Here is a 16,001-nt window from a genome sequence, read left to right as displayed (position 1 = left end):
TAAATAATTAAGAAAATCTTAAGAGTTATATGTTCATTTTCAGATGTAAAGCTAAACATTAAAGAATTTACATAAATACACAAGAGTGTTAATATTTCCTTTTTCTCTTGAGGATAAGAAACAGAAAGCATGGGACTTCCCTGGTGGAGCAGTGGTTAAGAATCCGCCTGTCGGGCTTCCCTGGTGGCGCAGTGGTTAAGAGTCCGCCTGCCGATGCAGGGGACACGGGTTCGTGCCCCGGTCCGGGAAGATCCCACATGCCGTGGAGCGGCTGGGCCCGTGAGCCATGGCCGCTGAGCCTGCGCGTCCGGAGCCTGTGCTCCGCAACGGGAGAGGCCACAACAGTGAGAGGCCCGCGTACCGAAAAAAAAGAATCCACCTGCCAATGCAGGGCACACAGGTTCGAACCCTGCTCCTGGAAGATCCCACATGCTGCAGAGCAACTAAGCCCATGCGCCACAACTACTGAGCCTGTGCTCTAGAGCCCACGAACCACAACTATTGAGCCTGTGTGCCACAGCTACTGAAGCCCATGCGCCTAGAGCCTGTGCTCTGCAACAAGAGAAGCCACCAGAATGAGAAGCCTGCGCACCGCAACGAAGAGTAGCCCCCGCTCGCCGCAACTAGAGAAAGCCCGCAGGCAGCGACAAAGACCCAACGCAGCCAAATAAATAAATAAATATATTTTTTAAAAAATTGAAAAAAAGAAACAGAAAGCATAATGCTTCCTGGATTATTTAAAAATGAGCATGGGGCTTCCCTGGTGGCGCAGTGGTTGAAAGTCCGCCTGCCGATGCAGGGGATACGGGTTCGTGCCCCGATCCGGGAAGATCCCACATGCCGCAAAGCGGCTAGGCCCATGAGCCATGGCCACTGAGCCTGCGCGTCCAGAGCCTGTGCTCCGCAACGGGAGAGGCCACAACAGTGAGAGGCCCGCGTACCGAAAAAAAAAGGTGAGCATGGCAGTCCTCAACTCATCAAGTGGGCACTTGATACCCAGGTTGCAAACAACTCTAAAGACAGTCTGTTCTGACCTAGAAACTCAAGTAAATATTCTAGTCTTCATGAGAATTCTGAAAATACATTCCCTGTCTCCGTCAAGTGAGTTGTGATGTTAAAGAACTGCTTAGAGTTGGGCTAGCTGTTGCAGACACACAGTTCCCCCCTTTGTTGGGTCTCAGATGCAGCCCTCACAATCTCTTAGGAATCATACATTTTAGGTCTATGAATTGGCAGGTTTTCTTAGTAAAACAGAGAGGATATTTTCACATAATTTAAAAGAGAATTTGGGGACTCTGCATTTTTCAATGCCAATGCCTGGTTTGAATACTGTCTATTATTTCCTTCATTCTCTAATTTCTCATCTCTCAGACTTACGGACAATCCTTTGGTGATAGAAGCCGATGATTTCCACACATGAAGTGATATATGCGATCTTCCTGAAGATCTGTATCGCACGGATACTCATATAAAAAGGAACAAGTAATACTCTCTTCTGCACTGGAAGACAGTAATTCTTTTGCTGATGTCAATTTGTAGGCACCCTGCAGTAGAACTGCCTCAGTGTAATTCCTTAAATACAGGATCTTGGCTATTACAAAAGCCATATGATCAAATGGACTAAAAGGTCGGTAAGCTGGCAGGAGAAGAATGGATTTAGTACAAAAGAAGTAGAATAATCAATGACCTCAGAGATTTCTGACAAATCAGATTTTCTATTGAAGGCAGAGATATAAATAGCACAAACACAATACAGACACATAGAAACAAAAGCCACCAACTCAACTTTCTGTTTGACAACTTGTTAGGTCTAGAGAACTGTTCAAACCACAGCTGCTAATGGTTATGGATTTGGCAATCAAAATGTCTTTGTTAAAAAAAAGGTTTTAACTGCCTTACTATTGAGGTTACAAACCACAGCCTTGATGCATTGTTGCAGTCAACATCCTCCCTGCTGTTTTCGAGAGCTTACATCTGCTGCTGGCAGATAAAACCCTGGCAAGGCATGGGCTTCTTCCAGGGGAGTACAGGAGAAGTTTTAACTAGATGGCTCTCATCTACCTTTCTTTCCTGAGTTGAGCCTACAGCCTTTGCTGTATCATTCCTATCTTGTTTAGGTAGATCCCCTGCCATTACTCAGGAGGACTGATGGTCTAGCAGGATTTTTTTCTGGCACACATCGGCCATGCCAGCCATACTACTTTTAGAAGACAAAAGGAAGATGAGTTCTTAGCTCAGGGGAAAGCACTTTAAGCACATATTTTTAAAGCCACTTATAGAGTGGTGCACTTGATTTTAAACATCCACTAATAAAACCTTTTCTGTTTTTTTTTTTTTTTTAAGGAACTAAATGATCACACTATGCCAAAAATAGTGAGGGCTTAGTATATTTTAACTTATCAAAGAAAAGCCAAGAATGAAAGGTCAGGAAGTAAATTACTGAGTTTCTTTGGGGAAGGAAAAAGTTAGGAACAAGATGGAGAATTAAAACATGGTTCCAAGTCACACAGGAGATTAGTTTCAGTTGAAATAAAAATTACTAGATCTACACTGATTTTCAAAGAAAATATGGGACTTCCCTGGTAGTCCAGAGGTTAGGACTCTGCACTTCCACTTCAGGAGGCACGGGTTCGATCCCTGGTCGGGGAACTAAGACCCTAGAGGCCCCGCAGTGCAGCCAAAAAAGTAAAAAAAAAAAAAAAAAAAAAAAAAAAAGGAAAATGCAGTTCAGCTGGGTGATGAGGAATGAGTGTGAAGATGCAGAAAGACGTAAGTCAGGAAACTGTTTCCTGGATCATTCTCCCTCAGTGAACCGACCTATGAGGACAAAAAAACCCAAACATACTTAGGCTAGCACTTGCTAACTATATATATACCACAAGATACCAGTATGCAAATATGTTGGTGGGGGCTGTTGTGGTCAGAAAGGTATGAGAACACTGCATATTACATTCACCAGATAAATCAGAGAATTGTATCAGAGTCAAAATGCACACCAGCACATTCAGGGCTCTGAGAAATTCTGCAGTAAACAAACAAATTTGTTTAATCCAAATAAATTTTCCAAATGTGTGTGTCAACAGAAACCCCTCACCCCCCTGTTTTTCCAGAAAACACCTATGCCATGGAATAGTTTGGGAAATGCTAGTCTAGGGGTATTACCCCTAAACTCTCAACTCATTCTTGAAAAAACGAGAATAACACTGGTAAAACAGACTAAGCAATCACGATTCTTACATCACAGAACCCTAGCTCAAACAGAGACAGGTAGATTACCAAAGGTGCTCGAGACATTTTCCAAAAGACAGCCAAATACCAAAGCTACGACCTTTAAAAGTGGTAAGATCCTCACTCAATAAGTAATCCCCAAATAGGGCTAATATCAATTGTGAATACATTCATGTGCTACTCTCAAACACAGAAAAGAAAGAATGGGGAAAAGCCACAGAAAAGCTGACCATAGGGAAAATGGATATGGGCTCCTGTTTGATGAAACCTCATGGCTTTTGGCATTTTAGGATATTCTAATGTCATACACATCAGGGAAATTCATAAAGAGTTGCCAGGACCTCCAGCTGGGAACATATGGGAGGATTCCTACACTTCTATGTGCTGCCCTCAGCATCCTCAGGACAAAAGACAGAATATAAGCTCAGGTAGGAGTATCATGCTGACCTGAAAGAGAGGTACCCTTGAGAAACCAAAAAGATTTGTTTTGTTAATTATATTTCTAATTCCCATAAGCCTTGTGGTACTCTATAGATTAGGATTACAGCCCCCTACCCTTCTCAACACAAATTTGTGGCAGAAAGAAGATTGGTTAACTGCCTAGAAATTGAATTCATTTGACCTTGTATCAAGTGGTGGTCTGCTTGATCAACAAATGAGAAAGTAAGGGAAGGCCCCTGGCCAAAACACCACCCACACTGCCAGATGCTCCTGGGTTCTCTTTTAGAATGCAAATATCCTCATAAGAAAATATAACACATCAGGTGATAATAAGCTCTTCATGAGTCTCTAAAACTGTAAAGCCTACACCAATGTAAGGAATTTTTACAATTATTACTTCTAGAATGAAAAAAAGGGAGGAGAGGAAAGAAGACATTGAAAAAAATCAGCAAAAGGTCCATAGATAGATAGAACAGGCACAAGTGGTGTGGAAAACAAAGGGCCTCCATGTATTTACAGTTTTGCCTAGGTCTAGATCAGGTACTAAGAAGGGAACAAAAGGGTCGGAGTCAAAATTCACACTTTGTTATACAGTAGAGACTAACACACCATTGTAAAGCAATTATACTCCAATAAAGATGTTAAAAAAACACACAAAATTCACACCAAAACGCAAGCACTGTACTCATATACATAATCAGAAAAGGGCTGAGGAGGCAATCCACAAGCAAATGAAAGACAGAAAACTAGAGGGACTTCCCTGGTGGTCCAGTGGTTAAGACTGTGCTTGCAGCGCAGATCCCTGGTCGGGGAACTAAGATCATGCATGCCGCACGGCGTGGCATTAAAAAAAAAAAAAAATACAGACAGAAAACTAGAGGGATAATAATTACTGGCTAAAACCTGTGAGGAACGAACAGAGGGAGTGAGATGGATGGGAACAGTATTTTGTTTTGTTTTGTTTTTTTAAAGCAGACACTGGGACTTCCCTGGTGGCGCAGTGGTTAAAAATCTGCCTGCAGGGCTTCCCTGGTGGCGCAGTGGTTGAGAATGCAGGGGACATGGGCTCAAGCCCCGGTCTGGGAGGATCATTCCGCGGAGCAACTAGGCCTGTGAGCCACAACTACTGAGCCTGCGCAGCTGGAGGCTGTGCTCCGCAACAAGAGAGGCCGCGACAGTGAGAGGCCCGTGCACCGCGATGAAGAGTGGCCCCCGCTTGCCACAACTAGAGAAAGCCCTCGCACAGAAACGAAGACCCAACACAGCAAAAATAAATAGATTAACTAATAAACTCCGACCCCCAACATCTAAAAAAAAAAAAGAATCCACCTGCCAATGCAGGGGACACGGGTTCAAACCCTGGTCCGGGAAGATCCGGGAAGATCCCACATGCAGCGGAGCAACTAAGCCCGTGCGCCACAACTACTGAGCCTGTGCTCTAGAGCCCGCGAGCCACAACTACTGAGCCCGTGTGCCACAACTACTGAAGCCCGCGTGTCTAGAGCCCGTGCTAAGCAACAAGAGAAGACACTGCAACGAGAGGCCTGTGCACCGCAATGAAGAGTAGGCCCCGTTCACTGCAACTAGAGAAAGCCTGCGTGCAGCAACGAAGACCTAATGCAGCCAAAAATAAATAAATAAATAAATTAATTAATTAATTAATTAATACACCTATATAAAAAAAAGCAGACACTAATAGTAGTAATGAAAGGCACAGAAGAGTCTGCAAAGCAAAGAATTTACTGAGAAAATTAAGCTGAAGAATATGTTCTTAAGCACAGTGATGGAACCGCTATTGTGTAAAGTAACTGTTCAAAAAACAGGAAAACCATACTGTTAGGTAAGACTTTTTAGGCTTTAAGGATGGAGTTTCCCACTTTGGATTCCTGCTAGACTAAACATAAGGCTCTAAATTTCAAGAATTTTCCAATTAAGCTAAAGTCCTTCAGCTCCCTCTGCTGTTCAAAAATGTACTCTAGTTACGTCAGTTCAATCTTCAGTAATCAAAATAAATAAAAATACATACATACAATATGTACACACATACACACACACACACCCAAAGCTGGCACAGTCCAGGCAATCAGAGTTCAAATATACTTGTCTTTCATGAATTCCCTGGTCTGGACCAAACGTTCCAGAGTACGTAATAACAAATTCTACCATTCCCACTACCTAACTGAAATAATTCAAGGAATGATGAAGGATTTCTTTGCCAAGAGCCGAAGTTTTATTAAGGGATGAGGACTCTACACTATTAGCTGGATTGTGGCAATAGCTTTTTAGGCAGAAATGTATATGTACCAGTCCTCCACACACTAGGAACCAAAGCATCACTAAATTTTTTCCATTTCTCCCATTGTCTTTTCTCTCCCCAATATTCCCTCCTTAGAAGATTCTCCAAACATGTCTAAATTCAGTTTCTAGCTCCTTACTATCTACAGGATACTCTGAGTTGAAGGATCTACAGGTCAGCTACTGTGGCAAACAAAGCATCTGTCCCAGAGAAATACTCTTTACTCACCTGATTCTTAAATTGCTTCTGGGACAAGCAGTCAGTTAGGTCCACACAGCCCAGAAGACAACCTGATGGATAGTCATTGGGAAATTCCACATCTAAATTGAGAATAACAGAAGGATTACATAAATTTCTTCTTTGTGACCCTGGAACTCACAAATCTGTCTTCAATTCTGAACAAATCACTTTCTCTATTATCTATTTATGGACATAAGGAAAACAATGAGGCTTTTTACTTGGCACAACTGTTTGTATTTTAGCAAAACATTTAGTGAGTAGCTGGCTTAGTCCACTATCCACATCCTAAACTATAGGAAAATAAGCCTCATACCATTGAAGTTCAAGGACCCCACAACTTCACTCGAAACAAATCAATTCCACTATACCCAACTGGATCAGACTAGAATTTGGTGGTGACAGGTTCTGGAAACAAGCTTGAGGTGTCAAGAGAAAAACATAAAAATGCAGTTAAGAAACATAAGAATGTCAAAACATGAATTTAAAAGAACCCAGGGACTTCTCTGGCAGTCCAGTGGTTAAGACTCTGCACTTCCACTGCAGAGGACGTGGGCTCGATCCCTGGTCAGGGAACTAAGATCCTGAATGCTGCAGGTGCACACACCCCCAAATAATAATAATAATAATAATATAAATAAATAAATAAAAGAACCCAGTCATACCAGTCAAAACAGAAATGCATTTTTAAGGAAACATATACTTTTAATTCCCAAAGCTTGGTTTCTTAACTTTTAAAGGTGGTTCTGTAATTATCCTCTCATTTTACCTTCAAAACTACTGTATGGGCTGAATAAGAGGAAGGAAGCCAAGACATCCAAGGGTCAGAAGTGTTTTTTAGGATCCAAACTGAGTGTTTGGCGTGACTGTCAAAACTCACTGCTTAAGTCAACCAACTTTGATCTGTCCAAATCCAATAGCATATGTCTATTTGAGTCACTCCCAATAATAAAAAGTCTTATTTGCGGTTGTTCTTCCCAATCTAAAGATCCCAGAATTTATAGTAGTTATTTTACTCTCATAATAAAAAAAATGTAGAAAATTAAGACTAATTAAGAAAATTAGTTGGTTGATTTCTGGTGTTGGGAATGGATATTTTTATTTGTACTGTTTGGTGAATTAATGTTTTGAACAGCTGTCCATGATTTGCTACTAAACAAACAAACAAACAAACACAAAGTTTAAAGTCCCTTTCAGCCAAAACAAAAAAAAAACCACAAAAAAGCCACAGGAAGAAGGAGGTGAAAGAAGAACATCAATGACTTCTCTCCACAAAGTAAGACTGAAATTAGAAGAATATATGGCCGTTACCTTTCCCACGAAGGAGAAGATATGTAGTCTGGAGTTCTGAAACTTCTTGAGGAGAGGGTCTTTTGGCTGTGGCTGCTATCCAAAGTCGTCCTCTATGTGGGGTGTACCAGCTTCTGCCCTCCACCCTTAAACAAATACAAATTTAGTAGAAAGAATCTAAATTTTAGTGTCTTGGAAGATCTCATAACGTACAGCAAATTATCCAGTTGAACCAAGAGATCTATAGATGATACCTCACCAAGAAGGGTATTTTTCGTAAAAAACATTTTTCCTACAATACCTTTCACTTGTGTATAAACCCTGTTCTCTAGTTTTCCCTATCATCAGAACAAAGGCAATTCATCTCTCTCAGTTCCTATTTTTTACTTGATCTCTGTAACTCAGAAATGAAGCTTTCACTAGCCTTGGGACTTCTACAATCCAAATCTTCTATTTTCAAGGCATCCAAGTTGTCCCACAAAAATGAAAATCCTTGCCTTTGAGTCATGAAAGATTTTGTTCATTGTTCTCCAACCTGACAGAAAAATCCTCACCCACACATAACTCCCCAAGAATAGTACCTTCATAATTACTATTTAATAGAATTTAAGTAAATAAAAATGCTTATCGTCTTTACTCTAAATTGCAACCACATTCATTTATATTTTCTAAGTATTTTATAAAGGGTTATGTTCTTTGCAGATAATTAAACAACCCATTAGCTAGTTTGAAAGAATCTTTAAGTAGAATAACAAAATGCAATCAAGAGAATGTATTACTGCCTACTTTCCAAGGATTACAAAAAGATGTTTCTCCTTTAGTTCCTACAAAATGAAATAAAGTAGCTTGATAATATAACCCTATTATACTTGCCTTATAATGGGAAACGGAATTTCTCATACCCTTAGTTTTCCAATATAGATGAATTGGAAGAGCACCAGGCACACAGTGGGTACTCAATAAATGAGGAATGAATCAATATATTTCTCCCTCTACACCAAATGATCCACAGGGTTACTGGGAAAACGTTCTCACAAATGTGGCAGAACCACCCACTTTCTTTCTGTGGGATTAGTGATTGTGGGCTGGATGCTGTTCATCCTGTTCTTTCCAGTGAGAAAATCTGGATAACAGAGATCCAAAACAGGACGAGAAAAATGTAAACATTCTGATTCCCTCTGCAGAAAGCAAGCTGTTTAGTTTTCTACTTTGGAAAAGGAAGACACCTCAACTGCAGAGAACTGAAAGAGAAGAATAGACATCTGAGGGCCCAGGTGCCCTGGAGCAGAAGCAGATTCACATATACTTGTTGTAATGCCACTACATACATGGATTATGAAACACTTTGGAGCCAAAGAAAGAAAGCTTGACCTTGAAGACGGGAGAAAAATGATAACACACCTTCACGAAGGAGGCAAATCTCAACTAACCATGGAAACCAACAAAATAGAAATGATTGTTCCTAAATTCTGATAATAAATTTTCTTTCAGGAAATAGAGAAATGACTGAGGCTTACAGAGTAAGGGTGGAAAAAGCACTCTGAAAACCTGAACTCTAGTTCTATCTCTGCCACTAACTAGCTTTGTAATTCATAGCAAGCTCCTTTACCTTTGCCTGCTTAGGTGTTCAAGATTGTAATAATACTGGTCTGATCTACTTCAATACAGCTACTGCTTTGAAAACTGTAAAATTCTATTTAAATATAAATACATAAGGCATTATTATTGTTATGAGTTAGGACACTCCCAGGGATATAAAATTCTAAGAGATAAAATAAGAAGGAAAAAAGAGGTATCTGCATCCCCACATTCATTGCAGCATTATTTACAACAGTCAAAACATGGAGACCATGTAAATGTCCATCAATGAATGGATGGATAAAGAAAATGGATGAAGATTATTCAGCCATAAAAGAAAATGAAATCTTGCCATTTGCAGCAATATGGATCAACCTTGAAGTATTATGCTAAGTGAAATAAGTCAGAGAAAGATAAATACTTTATGATCTTACATGTGCAATCTGAAAAAAACAAACTCATAAATATGGAGAACAGACTGGATGAAGGTAGTCAAAAGATACAAACTTCTAATTATAAGATAAATCCTGGGGATGTAATGTACAGCACGGTGACTACAGTTAACAATACTGTATTGTACAGTTGAAAGTTGCTAAGAGAATAGATCTTAAAGGTTCTCATCACAAGAAACAAAAAATTTGTAACTATGTAAGGTGATGGATGTTTTGTTTTGTTTTGTTTGTTTGTTTTGCAGTACGCGGGCCTCGCACTGTTGTGGCCTCTCCCGTTGCGGAGCAACAGGCTCCGGACGCGCGGGCTCAGCGGCCATGGCTCACGGGCCCAGCCGCTCCGCGGCACGTGGGATCTTCCCGGACCGGGGCACGAACCCGTGTCCCCTGCATCGGCAGGTGGACTCTCAACCACTGCACCACCAGGGAAGCCCAAGGTGATGGATGTTAACCAAATTTATTGTGGTGATCATTTTGCAATATATACATATATATGTAATCATTATGTTGTACACCCTGACGATGTTATATATCAATTATATCTCAATAAAACTGAGAAAACAAGGGAAAACGAACATGTAATGATAAGTGAAAGAAGAAAAACATAAACGTAAATATATATTATGACCTCATTATGTAACAATTTTCACAGGAAAAAGAATATAAATAAATACTCCAAAATGCTAACGGTAGCTGTTTCTAGGTGGTGGAATTATAGATGATCTTTCTTTTTCTAGCTGCTTTTCTGTATTTATCAATTTTCTATTTACATTTATAAAAGCAAAGAAAAGAACTATTTTTTAAAAGTTGCATTGAGAAGAAACATATGAAACCATGGAATAGTAAGCTATTACCATCACTAACACGTACCACGACTTAACTTTATAATACCTCTACTTATCCCTCACTACTTCCCCCACTTTTTGCAGAAAAGGAATTTGTGGTAAGATAGCTTCTCAATATGGTTACTCAGATTAAAAGACAGATGTATAGATAGAAAAACAAAATCAGTTAGGCTGGTGTCTTCAAAAAACTAATAAATAGGCATAAAAACTTTGAATTTCCAACAGGATCAAACCATTAAGGTTGCTGAGTGATATATTATTGTACAAAGGCAAAGCCAAGAGAAGTTTTCTCAATAGACTTCCTTCCAAAGATGAAAAAACTTATGTTCTATTCTTTATTATGACTAGGATCCTTAGTCCTTCTAACCTCAGTTTTTTTAAAGCTATTCAGTAAAGAACAAGTCCATAACATGAATACATTGCTTAAAGTTCTATGTGCTGCAGAGTATTATAAATCATCGCTAGATTACTTTCATGGTAAGGTGTTACCTGCTATATTGGGTTGAGTAGCATCCGTCCCAAACTTATGTCCTCCCAGATGAATTCCAGTCCAAGTTTATGTAAAATCTTCCAAGATTCATTTCTGTCCTTACTATTTTTTTTTATTTAATTTTTTATTTTTTGGCTGCACCGCATGGCATGCGGGATCTTAGTTCCCTGGTCAGGGATCGAACCCACACCGCCTGCAATGGAAGTATGGAGTCTTAACCACTGGACCACCAGGGAAGTCCGCCTCATTTCTGCCCTTACCTTTTAATCCCTCTGACAAGTAGAGAAGCCCAAGGCTGATGCATAGAGAGGCACCAGCCACCATCAAAGCCTTCCTGAAATTCTTGGTCCTGGATTCGAAACTGATGCCGACATGAACTGAACTCTAGTCCTGATCCTGCTGAATGGAAAGCCTTCTTCTGTGAGGCTGCACCCGTCTGATCTATCCACTATACAGGAAAGAAACCAAACATATAATTTTGTCTGACAAGGGAAAAATCTGGGGTAGGTACACAAAATGAGATGAATTCTAATATTAATGAATCGTACTGGAAACATTCTCTTAGAAAAATGTATCCCATCTTTGTCTGAAACAGGGTCAAAAAACGTACAGAAGGTATAAATTCAGTAGGAGTCCCAGGTATGATAACATGGTCCCGTCTTAAAGGATAGTTAGATAATGTTGAATTCTCCACACACAGCTTCCTAATTCCAGCAACAGTACAACCATCAGACCAAATAATTGGTCTGTAATTATTTCCACTTTAAAATGATTAATGATCCATATTGGACAATTTCCCAATATAATTCTATCAGCCAAATGAAGGTTCAACATTTTGGTCCATACATTCTTCATGTGCTTAAGGGACAGGGTCACATACTGTTACCATGATAAAGCCAAACAGATGCTTTCGGGGGGCAGCAGTTCTGACTATTGGATGCATGAAGTGTTCTCTTATCCTGAAATGAACAACTTGTCCCCCAAAAGACAGGATGAAGCACTACTGAAACAAGGCTCCCATCATGTAAAGAGAACACAAAATTACAGGGTACAGATAATTACAGGAGACTAAAGAGTCTTGGCAGTAGTTCAGTCAGAGAATGACAAAGGGTAACATTTCTTCCAGAGCAAGAAGATTGAGTGCTCTGAAAATTATTTTTTTTTAAAAAAAGGCTCTATTAGGATGATGAGGTTTAGAGTTAGGTGTGTTAATTTTTTGATGTTTTATTTAATTATTTATAGGGAAAACAAAAATACTAGAATGGTAGTCTAGAGACTCCAAGCAATCATTTAATCCCTAAAGGTTTCAGTTTTCTCAACTGTAAAATGATGGAGTTGGACTAAATGAATCTCTAAGAATCTTTCTGCAATAAAATTTTATGACTGTAATCAATTGTGTCATGGCTTAAAAAAACCACACAAACATTTACTATTTAACTCAGTATATGTGAAAAGCATATAAAGTAGGGAGACATATAAAATATAAAAAAGATATGGTTCTTGCTTTCAAGGAACTTACAATCCTACGAGAAGACAGACACATAAATAACTATCCAAAACATAAAGCAGATTTAAGTAAATACTACACAGGGATTTAAGTCCTTAAGCAGGAACACAGAGGCAGAACTGATCTATTACAGGGGAAATAGGTGATTTCATAAAACTGTTGGCGTATGAACAATCCCGAGGCCCAAATTGTCTGTTCTATCTCTATTACAGTTCTTGTTTATACTACCTGTTTTTCTACTTCACAGCTACTTTCCTAACTTAATCTTACTGTCTTTCAATAACACTATATTAGAGCCTGCTAACTAGTCTCATCTCCATTTTTAGCCTCTAAGTAACTCTCTACTGCCTTACTAACGGCAACACTAAATTGGGCCCTCATCATCTTCCCACTGTGCTACCTCAATAACCTGTTTTTTGGTCACGTGGCATGTGCGATCTTAGTTCTCCGACCAGGGATCAAACCTGTGTCCCTTGCACTGGAAGCGTGGATTCTTAACCACTGGACCACCAGGGAAGTCCCTACTGCAATAATCTTCCTAGCAATTTCCCTGCTTCTGTCTTAGTCTTCCCTCTAATCCATTCTCTACATAGGCACGGAAGTCATGCCAATTGTCTGCTAAAGTTCTTCAAGGACTCTTCCTTGCCTACTGTAGAATAAAACTAAACTCCTTAGCATGAGACATAAGGACTTTCATGGTAAGATGTTACCTGCTATACTGGGTTGAGTAGCATCTGTCCCAAATTTATGTCCTCCCAGAACCTGTGAAATTGACCTTATTTGGAAACAGATGTAATCAAGTTAAGATAAAGTCATACTGGATTAGGGTGGACACCAATCCAGTGACTGATATCCATATAAAAGGAGAAAACACACAGAGACAAAGACATACAGGGAAAAAGTCCATGAAAAGACAAAGGCAGAGTAAAGTTACGCAGCTATAAACCAAGGGATGCCTGGGGCCATCAGAACCTCAAAGAGGCAAGGAAGCGTTCTCCCATAGACATTCGGAGGGAGTATGGCCCTGCCAACACCTTGACTTCAGTGTTGAGAACTGTGAGAGAATAAATTTGTTGTCTTAAGCCAACCAGTTGTGGTATTTTGTTATGGCTGCCCTAGGAAACTAATACACTTACTAGCGCAGTTTAATTTCTAACAGTACTTAATTACTTGTGGTTCTCCCAACCTACGATGCTCTCAAGCTGCTAAGCCTTTCTACATGTTATACCACCTACCTAGAATTCCCTCCCCAAATTTGTCTGCTTGGAAATTCCTATTCATCCCTTAAGTCTCCTCTCAAAAACCATTTCTTTTGTGACTCCTCTGTGAGTTTATAATCTCTCTCCTAAACTCCTACTGTATCCATGACATGTGTCTATCATAGCAATTATCTTAAGGAACTGAAATTCTTTGTATTCAAACACATCTTCCCACTAAATTTGAAGTCCTTAAAAACTTTAAGGGCTCTTACCTTTTAATTTCCCAGCACCTAGCAAAGAACCTGGCATGTATACAGTGCTGAATGAGTATCTCCAGTCAAACTCCCTAAAGCACTGCTCTGATTGCATCTCTCTGCTCAAGAACATTCTATGATTCACATTTATTTACAAAGTAAAAATGTGAAATCTTCCTAGCTAAACACTTAACTCTTTAGTGATCTGACTCTATCTACCTAACTACTCCATTTCTCATGATAATCCCTTTTAAAATTATTTATTTATTTTATTTTGAACTTTAAAGATCAGATTTGTTTGGAGAAAACAAAAAACCCCACAACCTAAAGGATGGGATTTTACATCTCAAGACCTCTCCCAGGTATGAAGTCTATAGATTACAAAGCACTTTCGTAGAAGATATTTTTGTACAAATTTTACATGTATTGAGGAGTGGGGTCATAAATGCCTGTTTGTTTTAACAGGGTGGCAGGGTAGAGGAATGGGGGGAAAAACAGCTTTTTTGGACACACATCTATTTGGAAGGAGCAGACATGAAGAGAGCAAACCCTACTTTTGCATCATCTATAGCAAATGGTTTAAAAAAATACCCTCTCAACCTTGGGTCTCTAAAAGCCACTTCCTAGCTACTAGGCACTCCAAGCCAATTATTTAAAGTTACTTCACTTGGTATGTCTTTTATGTCCACTGGGTAAATGATTATTATGCTCACTGCTGCAGCACTCATAAACCAACACCCCTGCATGGCTGGACAGGGTCTAACCTAGGACTGATGCGAGAGGAGACCAAGATGTCTTTTCTCTGCAGGTACCAATATTGCCCGTAAGGACACCATCTGTTGAGCTGACAGTACCAAGGTGCACATAAAAGCAAGCAAGTAAAGCTACTGTGTTGCAAGAGAAGCCAGGACCTTGTGAAATTGTTCTTCTCCTTTATCATTTATTCTCTCAAGGGATGCTAAAAAACAGAACCAAAAAAAACACACATTGGTCTAGGCCACATTATAAATCCAAACATTGGTGTGGGATTTCACTTGGAGATAAGGAAACTTTTGTTTTTTAAAAAGCTCCCCAAACCCCAATCAAGGCTGTAAGAAAGGCTCCCAATTTAACCAACCTCGCTTACCATCTAAGACTGGTAATTCTGAAGTTTTCTGAGGTGTCAAAGGGGTCAAAGTAGCAGGAGCATGAATGGCTGGAGGGAAGGAGTGAGTGTCAAAACATGAAGGAGCCAAGATTGGCTTGAGAAAAAGCAATGATGATTCCTCACTGAACAGCTCCCAGGGGCTCTAGAGAATGCTTAGGAGGTCAAGTATGTGACTTAAGCAGAAGCTGCCTGTGGGAAGGTAACAGGAAAGAGTAGCATGAGGAACATAAGACGATGACAAGAGTCTAAATTTTTAAAGCTTCAAGATTTCAACAGAATATGGATATATTTGAACTTTCAGAAGGGATAGTGTTTAAGAAAGGGTGAAACCACGACACATAAAAGACCTGGGAGGGGCTTCCCTGGTGGCGCAGTGGTTGAGAATCTGCCTGCTAATGCAGGGGACACAGGTTCAAGCCCTGGTCTGGGAGGATCCCACATGCCGCTGAGCAACTAGGCCCGTGAGCCACAACTACTGAGCCTGCGCGTCTGGAGCCTGTGCTCCGCAACAAGAGAGGCCGCGACAGTGAGAGGCCCGTGCACCACGATGAAGAGTGGCCCCCGCTTGCCACAACTAGAGAAAGCCCTTCCACAGAAACGAAGACCCAACACAGCAAAAATAAATAAATTAATTAATAAACTCCTACCCCCAACATCTTCTTTAAAAAAAAAAAGACCTGGGAATTCCCACAACCCCTAAGTGTTTCCTGCTCCAGGAGGTAAATGATTATGTGTTTACTGGAGGTCATACCATTTTCCCTATTACTGGTGCAAAATAATTCATCAAATCCCCAAGCTTCTTTTCAAACCATGATTTCCCCATTCATTCAGGTCACCAAACAGTCCTATTCTTCAGTGGCCTGTAGACTCACTCCCACCTAGCCCCCTGGGGGGTACAAATGAAGGAACTCCCCCATAGGCTGGCCCCAGTAACTCAGAATTAAATAAGAGGAGGGGCTGGCAGCCTCCTGGAGACTAAAACAACATCAGAGACTAAACCTACCTTGCCGAGGACGGAGAATTTATTCAGATAATGTTTG

General features: G+C 40.2%; 1 protein-coding gene across 1 annotated transcript in view; it reads right to left on the bottom strand.

Moving 5' to 3' along the window:
* Window positions 1-16,001, bottom strand: part of TRIP4 (thyroid hormone receptor interactor 4) — a 69,845-nt gene that overhangs the window by 25,996 nt on the left and 27,848 nt on the right. The window contains exons 9-11 of the mRNA XM_082646828.1: window positions 11,115-11,302; window positions 7,514-7,638; window positions 6,194-6,285 (exon numbers count right to left, since the gene is read on the bottom strand). Coding sequence (XP_082502954.1) covers window positions 6,194-6,285; window positions 7,514-7,638; window positions 11,115-11,302 — 405 coding nt within the window. The remainder of the gene's footprint in view (window positions 1-6,193; window positions 6,286-7,513; window positions 7,639-11,114; window positions 11,303-16,001) is intronic.

Source organism: Grampus griseus (genome assembly GCF_964374135.1).
Source record: "Grampus griseus genome assembly, chromosome: 2".
Classification (NCBI taxonomy): domain Eukaryota; kingdom Metazoa; phylum Chordata; class Mammalia; order Artiodactyla; family Delphinidae; genus Grampus; species Grampus griseus.
This window is presented reverse-complemented; position numbering and strand designations above follow the sequence as displayed.